This window comes from Centruroides sculpturatus, unplaced genomic scaffold (genome assembly GCF_000671375.1).
Source record: "Centruroides sculpturatus isolate CEXI.00-Female unplaced genomic scaffold, Cexi_2.0 scaffold626, whole genome shotgun sequence".
Taxonomy (NCBI): domain Eukaryota; kingdom Metazoa; phylum Arthropoda; class Arachnida; order Scorpiones; family Buthidae; genus Centruroides; species Centruroides sculpturatus.
In genome coordinates, this window is record NW_019384860.1 from 373,180 (window position 1) to 383,697 (window position 10,518).

The 10,518-nt window shown below is 26.9% G+C and overlaps 1 protein-coding gene across 1 annotated transcript in view; it reads left to right on the forward strand.

Moving 5' to 3' along the window:
- The window catches only part of LOC111630654 (potassium voltage-gated channel subfamily H member 8-like), a 19,158-nt gene extending 8,866 nt beyond the window's left edge, over positions 1-10,292 (forward strand). Inside the window, exons 4-10 of the mRNA XM_023374791.1 lie at positions 3,568-3,750; positions 3,855-4,054; positions 7,041-7,290; positions 8,582-8,802; positions 8,884-9,020; positions 9,111-9,214; positions 9,343-10,292. Coding sequence (XP_023230559.1) covers positions 3,568-3,750; positions 3,855-4,054; positions 7,041-7,290; positions 8,582-8,802; positions 8,884-9,020; positions 9,111-9,214; positions 9,343-9,776 — 1,529 coding nt within the window. The 3' untranslated portion in view covers positions 9,777-10,292. The remainder of the gene's footprint in view (positions 1-3,567; positions 3,751-3,854; positions 4,055-7,040; positions 7,291-8,581; positions 8,803-8,883; positions 9,021-9,110; positions 9,215-9,342) is intronic.
- The last annotated feature ends 226 nt before the right edge of the window (positions 10,293-10,518 follow it).

Sequence of the window (10,518 nt, forward strand, 5' to 3'; positions counted from 1 at the left end):
TTTAATAATTACTATATTGTTTTGCTTATAATAAAATAAATAAATAATAAATTATACGTTATTTAATTTGGAATATTTTATATTGATGTAACAATATCTGTATGCTATATGTCAGCATATTATTTAATGTTATTCTATTGTTTAAATAATATTTTTTAAAAATATTAATATATAATATTACTTTTTAATTTGTTACCTTAAAATTTGTAATATTTAACAATTATTATTATTATTATTTTAAAGTTCGATTATTAGTATACTTGTATAAGCTGATATACATGTCTGTGTAGTAAATTATTTATGTACTTTAATATAGGCTGACTGTTAGTTTAGATGCATTTGTATAGTTTAAATGTGTCTGTACAGTTTAGAGTATATCTATATAGTTTGACATCATTTAACTATATAGTATATTTAAATATATCTATACACTTTTATACGGTGTGATCGCATAATTTAAACGTATCTGTATATTTTGATGTAACTTAATTGTATAGTTTGAACAGATTTATATAGTTTCATGTAGTTTTATTACGTTTATGTAGTTTTTGAAAAATTTTACTGCTAATTTCCATATTATTAATAAAAAATTTATTTGTTTAAACGATATTTTTATAAATTTAAAACATACAAAAAAAAATTGCAAATTTCACAATAAATATCTTTTATTGTAAAATAATTTATTTCTTTACAGAATTTTTGTGCACGAAATAAAATATTGGGATTTATATAATATTCTTATATATATTTCGAAACTTAAATCTATAGGATGTTAAAAGAAAATAAATATATATATATTTTTTTTAATATTTTATTTCATGTCTAAATATATAATTGACGAAGAATGGCATATAAATTATTCATGGAAAAAAAGGTTAAAACTATTAAAAATTTCACCGTAAAATGTAAACCGAATAAACTATTATATTTTCTTTAAAATGATTCATCTCTTAAAATTGGATGTCGCATTTTAGGATTACTTACACATTTTCGCACGTATCTATTTTATGTCAGGCTGTAAAACGAAATGGTGCCATGAAAATTCAAATACGTATAAGCGAACAAAACAACCTCAACTTTAAAATAGGCATTTTACCTTGTTAATATTTTAAAACATTTTTTAAATAGAACATCATTTCCATATTCTAGAAAGGGATTATCAAATTCTTCTTCTTAAAGGCAAAAAATATTAAATAACTTAATGCAAATTTCTATGATTTATAAGATGTTATTGTTAATTCTAAAGAAGACAAATTTATTTATTTATTAATAAATCCGCTTAACTTTTTAAATTATGCTCTTCTTCAAACTATATATAGGCCTATATATATTTTATGTATATTAAATTTAATATTTTTCAATATTTTTAGGGGGAAAAATTTAAAAATTTATGGATAATATTTTGGAGAAATTTATCATTTTTTTCCATAAAAAAATTCTTTAAAAGTTAAGATAGTTCTTGAAAATTACTGTTATCACATTTCTTTCGTGAAGTAATTTACTAGTTAGTTTGAACTTTAACAGAATTACCTTTTTCCTTCTAAATTTATACACATTTTTATCGATTTTCCAATTAAGTTATGTGTTAAAGATTCTAAGTGACTTAATCCCCCAATTGCAAAATCCAAAAACTTAATTTTGTAAACGGGATTCTTTTATTATAAACTGTAACGTGTTCTAAAAAAATGGATTATACGGTAAACCATCAGTAAAATGAATTAATTGGACATGAATCTTTTGAAAAAATAAGAATAAAAAAAAGAAATCGGCCAAGGATAATTCTTGATCACGAACAGGTCATCATCTTAAGATAACATTTTTAATGCATTTCGCGTGAGAAATGCGTTAAAATATTCTAGAAAATGATTATTAAGCTTTATATCATTACCAAATGTATGAGAAAATAAATAAATAAATAAAAATTACGTATTGCTTTTAATGAAGAAAGTCTTGTAGAATATATTTATATAATTTAAATCGCTATAAATATATACTCTTTACAGATATTTAGATAAGTTGCGGCGCTTAACTATAATATACAAGAGGATCTTCTTCTCCACCAAACAATAATAGATATTATATGTTAATTTTGGGGATTCAGCGAGGTTCTAATCTGTAGATTGTTTAGTTTATGTGAAAATTTGACTTAAAGATTTAGTTATTTGTGATGAAAGGGCTTCTTGTATAGTGGAGGTTTCTTTCTATTGGTGGAGAAGATACAAAAGGCCCTTCTCCATCAATTAACTAAGTATTTTTTTTAGGATGGAACGAGGCCTTATGCTATGACTCTACAGATATCGTTACTTTTCATTTCTATCTATTGATAAATAATAATTATAAGAGAATAAATCATTACTGCAAATTATATTTTTCGAAAAAAAATTGTACATTTTTATATATAGCTGAGGAGAAACTTCCTTAATCTACAGGATAAATATTTCAAAATATATAGTTAAGAATTAAAATACTAATTGGAGTATATATGTACTGGATTTTGTAAATAATTTAAACAGATGTTTTCTCGCTTAATTTTTAATGACAAAATTTATCGTGTGATTTAAAACACGGCGGCAAATAATGTAAGACTTTAAGATTTTTAATTTTCGATATCGCTAATTAAGTTGCTTTTCTTTAGTTAGAAGATTATTTCTTATAATACATTTAGTAGAAAAATAGAAGCATCTTCATTAATAATTGGATCGTAACAAAATTATAGATCAAAACATGTAATGCAATTATCTCTGCTCGGTGCTTACTATACTGATTATACTGTGTTTAAAATAATTCTTTATTGATTAATAAGTACGTTAATTTTTCCGTTGATCTCTGTTTACTATAAAAACCCCATTAATGATAATTTGTATCAATAATTTTTGTTTCTTTTTTACTTTTCCTGATCTATTATACAGTCGACCCCCCTATAATTACGGTCCCTATAATTACGATTCCTATAAAACTACGAAAAAATTGCTACCGGTATCCGTAAAAAATAGTAAAAGCTCCCTATAAACACCTGAAACGTCATCGGGCAGCCGAACTACTTTCCCGCCGTCCGTAGCGCCACGNTTTTCTTTTTATGTAAGAAATATTTTAAAATATTCTACATTAATTTAATATTGGAACTGAAGCGAAGTTTTATACATATAAATGTAGTGTATATATACATGTATCGTGTGTTAAATTCTAAGGAGGATAATAATAATTTTGAGTTAAATGTTATCTTAATAGCATTTAGACATGTCACGAAAGCTAAGTATGGATACTAATGGGTTATAGGCAAAATTGACTGTCTTGCCGTCGCTTAACAAGATTATATAAAGATCTTACCCGTTCTTTTAAGTGCACTTAAGTCACGAATGTTTTATCTTAAAATGAAATTTATAAATTTAATATAAATTTTTTGGAAGTAAACTATATTTAAAACTTTAAATTATTTTTAATTCTACGTTTACATTATTATTATTATAATATATATGTGCATGCAATATATTATATTTTCTTACAACTAATCAACAAATTGTTTCTGATATTTATACACAATTTTTACTTCTTTTTTTTCTTGTCTAGGGTGGGTCAGTCAATTGGCATTAAAGCTAGGATACAAATTCGTCAATCAGACGGACACTGCAACACGATACATCACGGCTCTGTACTTCACAACAAGCAGCTTGACGAGTGTCGGTTTTGGTAACGTATCAGCAAATACTAATGCAGAGAAAGTATTTTCCATATTAACTATGTTAATAGGAGGTAAGAAACTTTAAATTACGTCACACGTTTGTTTTTTTACGTAATTAAATTGTGAGTAAAGGGGGTGGTGTGTAAACTAACATGACCCTTCTTGGTTTTTTCAGCACTTATGCACGCTGTCGTTTTTGGGAATGTTACGGCAATTATTCAAAGGATGTATTCGAGACGTTCTTTGTATCAGACAAAGCTAAGAGATTTGAAAGATTTTTTTAAATTGCATCAAATTCCGAAACAACTTCGTCAAAGGATGATCGATTATTTCCAAACTACTTGGAGTATTAATCATGGGATTGATCTGAACGAGGTCATTTTATTTTATTTTATAATAATTCCTTTAAAAAAAATACAATTTATAAATTTAATTATAAATACGTTATATAATTCGATTTAAATTTTATATATTATTAATTTAAAAAACGAAAATTCTTATTTTTTTTATCATTCAGGGTGGCTCAAAAATGAGTTAACCGAGATAATATAAAGTCAGTTAATCCTGTTACCTAATTTTTATGCCGTATTTATCTTTTATTATATCTATATAAAGGACCTAAAAGTCAGTTAACCCAGTTAATTGATAAATTTACTTCTTAATATTCTATTGTCGATTTAATGTACTTTAATGTATTTAAATTGAACATATTTCAAAGGTTTTAAAACTTAACATTTCGAATTTCGATTGTGGAATAATATAATTTCAATATACAGTGAAACCTGTATAAGACGGAACCTATATAAAACGAAAATTTGCCTAAATGGAAAAAACGATGCAGTTCTGGTTTAAACAGATTTTAATTTATATTCTTTGAATGAATATTTATAATATCTGGATTGAAGTAATGTGAATTTTTAAAATTGATAAATTTTTTTTAACGTTTTAAAGATATTTATATGTAAATATCAGTAAATTCTACATTATAATAATAATTAAAAAGAAAATTGAGAAATCTTTCTCGAATATTATTTGAAAATTTCTTCATTAATGTTGCATTTCTCTCGAAACTTCTTGTTTGAATCCATTTATTGATCTCTTGGGAATTAAAATATGAATATTTAATTCATTTTTAAGCGCTTAATTAGAATTCAAGTGTAATTTTTACAAAAATTATTGTAAAAAAAGCGGGTATTTTGCTCCTTTTAAATCCTTCCAATTTAAAATATTTATAATGAATTTCTTCTTTAATTAAAATCAAAAATTTGAATTTATAAAAAAATAATTCGCGATTTTTTTTACTTTCTCTGCCATAAAGAGGCATTAAGAGGGTCATTTTAATCATACATTACGTGTTCAGTCATGCCCACGAGGTGGCAACAATATATTAAGAAACCAGGCCCTACAAATCCGTGCCCCGTTTCAAAAAATTTTTGGGGATTTTTGATTGCGCGGAAACCATCCCGGGTCCCCCCAGAGCTGTAAGCTGACACCTTAACCTCCTCGGTCATCCGGCCCTACTAATTCGAAATTTAAAATATTTTCTTGGACCAATTTCAATTTTTTTTAACTTATTCTAAAGTTAGAATAATAATTTTTTAAGTTAATAAATAAATAATATTCATACATTTTATACAAATAGAAATGATGTCAAACACAGATGACGAGATCGTAATGATCGATATAACTTACACAAGGATAATAATATTTTAATTCTTGTTATTTTTCTCTTTTAAAATGCAACGAAAACCAGTTTCAACTGTCAAAAAATTTCTTGTAAAACATTATTGAATCTTTAAATTATGTGTGTATATATATATATATATATATGAGAGAGGAGGAGGGAGAGACATTATTTAATTACATTTCTTCATAAGGCTACGCCTCTAGCGAGAAAAGTGCATATCAAATAATAAAATGTGCATTCATTAATGAATATTCATGACGAAGAATTCATTAATTTACTTTCGAAACTTGTTATATTATAATATAGAATATGAGAAATTTACTACAAGTTTCTTTCAGATTCCATGAATCAAAATTCGAATTAATCTTAATACTTATATATAATGGTCCTGGTAAAAAAGGCTAATTCAAGAGGATAAAGGATATAAAATCCTTACAGAAAATAATTAATTTCTATAAACTGAGATCACATCTATAAGGAAAATTAATTTTTTCATACTTACTAATAGTGTTACATACAAGTTAATATAACGAAGTTAAAAATTCTTCATCTTTGTTAATTTCTTGATAAATTAGAAGAGTTTTTTTTTCTTTTCTTTAGATTACCAAAGATTTACTGCAAAAAATTAAGTATTTATATTTTATTAAGAAAGAAATCCTTAAATCATATTGTAATATTTCATAGGAACTTCATAAATAAGAGACTTTCTAATGAATTTTTCAGATTCTGAAGAGCTCAACAATAAAATTTTCATGCACTCAAATTTAAAGGTTTAGAAACGGTAATGGTCTAAAAGTTTCTGCATTTGAACTAAAATAGGATCTTCACTTTAATAAATGATACACTAAAATAAAAATTTTCTGTGTTCTTTGTGAGATTAAGATATAATGTTTACTCCGTCTTGACTTTTTCTATTTAGACTATCAATAATGATATAGACTATCATTATTATCAATAGCGCTTTATCAACGTGCAGATTTTCGCTATTTCTTCACATATCTAACACCTAAATAGGGGCGTTTTCCGTAGAAATTTTTCCCAGGAGGGATTCCCATTCAGCAGATTGCCTAAATATCACTGATCGCAGGTTCACGACTGACAACGTGCAATTTCTCGGGATTTCTAAACGTGTCTAACACCTAAATAGAGGCGTTTCCCTTAGAAATACCTCCGGGAGGAACCTTTTTAGCATATCGACCAAGTCACATAAGTCTTTTTTTAGATTCTTTCTGATTTAATTAATTATTTAAGAATTTTGAAAATTGATTTTCTTTAACTGTTATTATCCATTTTTAAAAATTAAAAATTTAAATAATATTTTGGACATTTTTATTAAATTTCCTAGTAATTACAATTGTTTGATTAATATTTAAACAAGCGTATCTACAGTTGCTACTTATTCACAATGTTAAAATCAATGTAGGAGTCAAGCAATTGTATAGAAATTACACAAATACTTCAAGCATTTTCTATATAATAATTATAAAAAAGTCATAAAAATTTACACAAATTAATTAATTTTTTTGCCTAACAATAAAAACTTTAAATAAATTTGCAAAGCATAGTAACAATTAATTGATGTAGAATCTTATTTAATTATTTTTAAACTTAAATTTTACATCTTTCTCGCTTATAAATGTACAAACATATATTATTTATATTAAATTATATTAGGTATTAAGAGAATTTCCTGATGAGTTGAGAGGCGACGTTTCAATGCATCTTCATAAGGAAATCCTTTCTTTACCAATTTTCGAAACAGCACCTCAAGGATGCCTGAAACTTCTATCTCGACACATCAAAAGCAATTTCTGTGCACCTGGAGAATACCTCGTCCACAAAGGGGATGCATTGACCAATATTCATTTAGTCTGCAACGGCTCAATGGAAATCTTGCAAGATGGAATGGTTGTAGCAATATTAGGTGAGAATTTTCAACTGATACTATTTGTGTAAGAGTAAAGTTTATATTTAACGAGATAGAAGCTTTAAAATAATTATAATTACACATACTTTACACGTATACGAGTCACTAGATAGTTAAATTTTGTGAGTTTGTTGATTAGTAAATCTTAAAAATTACATTAAATTTTCTATTAAAAAAAATACAAATTTCTGAACGATTATTGACTTGACAAGTCTGAATTGACTGTTCAATCTTGATGAATCTTTGTAGAATCTATAATCTTGTGTAATTTATTAAACAGCTTCTTATTGGGATGAAATTTGAAAAAATTGTAGTGTAGACCTATAAATTCTGTCATCTGTCTATTTGTTATCTGTCCTTCCTGAATCTCGAGAATGGTGTTAGATAGATGAAAGTCGGACTAAACATGGAAAGAGTAAGGACAGGAATCCCTGATTAACTATATAAGAACTGGTCTAGATCGGAAATTACATGATTTTAATTCAAAATTTTCCTAAGAACGGAGATACATAGATGGCCTGCACGACTTTGCTGTTATCAGGAAAAGTGTGATGTACAGGGGTAAGATACTAATTAAGATCGAGAGCATATATTTTAAATTAAATAAATTAACAATATAATTAAAAATTGCAGCCCAGTATTGTGACGATATCACAATAATTTTTACTTGTTGAATCTTATAATACCTTAAACCCTTATTTTTTAAAAGTTATCTAACTTTTCATGTTCAGAGTTGTCTCTTGAAAACTTTCTTCAACATCGCCGGACATAGAAACTTATGGGGGTGGTCAAATCATAAGAAAGAAGTGCGTATAATAGATATAAAAATATTTATTTTTATGCCCGAAATTATAAATAATTATATTAGATAAAGTTCAACACAACATAAACCTGATCTAATATCATCAATACAATTGTCTGGTGAATTTGTCATTCCTTGTATAATATAGATTAAAACATAAAATAAAAGATTCAATAAGAGTTGTTTCATATATAATGGAAGATTTCATTTGCATTGTGCAAAATATTTTCATTAAATTAACAATCTTCTGGGTATTCTACATAATTAATTTGTGCGCGTAATTTATATTTGTTCGTTGTTCACTCGACATTGTTTACTAAAAATTAATGATTATTAATCATGAATTAACATTAACAAATTAAAAAAAACAGGAAACAATTGTTTGTTACATAATACTTCATTACACAGATGAGAGAAATGTAATGATATATATTTACAACTGAAGACATTTAGTTTATATCTTTTGTAATTAATTTCAATTTACAGGAAAAGGGGATTTAGTAGGATGTGATATTTGTACAAAAATGACAGACAGTGTAATCAAATCAACCAGTGATGTCAAAGCATTAACGTATTGTGATTTAAAATGTATATATATACCCGGTTTAATAGAAGTTCTTCGTCTCTATCCGGAATTTGATGAAACATTTTGTCACGATATCGTTCACGATTTAACTTTTAACCTACGTGAAGGTTACGAAAACGAGGTGGGTATACAATATTTGGCATTCTAGATAAGATAAGATTCTATATTTAGTTACATTTTAACCATTATCTTCGACCTTTAGGCTGAGGAGAACAATGTAGCTCCATCCGTTACGTTGCCTTCTATATCTGAAGATGATGAAACAAATGATACAGATGATACAGCACCTGTGTCACCACCGAGTGGAGTAGGAAGACAGTGGCCACATTATGGTATAGGGTAAGTGCAGTATCTTGTAGCCAACTCGTAATTCTGTTATACAAAATAAATGAGCCAATGTTTATATATATCCTGTCTATTTTTATACAGAGACGACTGTAGGAATTCCAGTCCATCAACTCCTCTGTATCGTCGTTTAGTATCTTCATGTAGATCAACAAAACTCCGTCCTGCAGCAACACACCCTAACTTAGGTGGGAATTTTATTCTTCTGATTTTGTATAAGATGTATACAATTTATACAAAATATCTAAAGAAGAAAATGTTAGAAACGTTATAAATTTTATGAATTTATTTAATTAAATTGGTATAATTTTGTCAGGTCGAGCATGGGAAGGTTTCGAAGTCCGTGAAGAGATCGAGATGATGAGAAGTAGCGTTGAGAGGCTGGATAACCAAATCGCGGTATTATCCCAAGATGTCACATCTTTATCGGATAACGTTCGAACCAGTTTAAATCTTCTACAGCAAATATGCCCTTCAAAAAATCCAAATAGCAATTCCGCTCCAAGGCAATCCTCCACATGTTCCACCCAGACGGACTTAACGTGGAAATGTCTACCGGAACTATCGTCCAATTGCCCTACAAGGGACAGAGTTAGGTTTACTATAGGCCAGCTAAGTGGTAATTTATCAAGTGAAGAATGTGCTCCTCACAGAAACAGACAGTGGGATTCTTTTCCCGATTCTAGCAGAGAGAGAGATCATGTGATAGACCTGGATTCTAATCCTAAATCATGGAAGAATGATTTATAGTAAACATGAAAAGAAAAAGTTTTTAAACTGCAATTTTATTCATCTATGTTTATCAAACGTTGCAGTCCGCTATACATAATAATAACATATAAATAAATAAATATATATATAAATATATTAAATTACAGACTTTGTATGACAATCTGCAAACAAAAAAATGGAGTTTCGGTTTAGCAAGTCTTTTCAAATATATCTTCATTAATCTTTTATTGTATGTATTGTAATTTCACATCTAAAAGAAAGCAAAAATATTCATTTTTTTTCTCATAGCATCATCATTCATTCATTCATTTATAGTTAACATCAGTCACATAAAATAAAAGCAACAAAATCGATTTTTTTTCCATAACATGATTCGCAGATTCATTTACATCAGTTCAATATCGAAACTGCCTTAATGATGAATTTATGTATAATTTAAAGAAGGAAAAAAAATACATTTAAATAAACTAAATGTTTGTTTAAGTTAATTTATTGTTTAAAAATTAAAAAACAAAAATTCTCTCTTATTTTAGATTTAATTGACACAAAAGAAAAAGACACTTATAGATTCAACATTCTAGTTAAAATTACAAAGTTTTAAACGTTTAAAATCTTATTTTTAAATTTTAATAGCTTTATAAACTAATTAAATTCTCTCCCTTTGGAATTAAATTAACTAAATTTTCTTGCTTGGCAATTTTAGAAGGGTCATTGATATGCTTGTCGCCTATAGAAGGTTGGATCGACTTTTAGACTATTT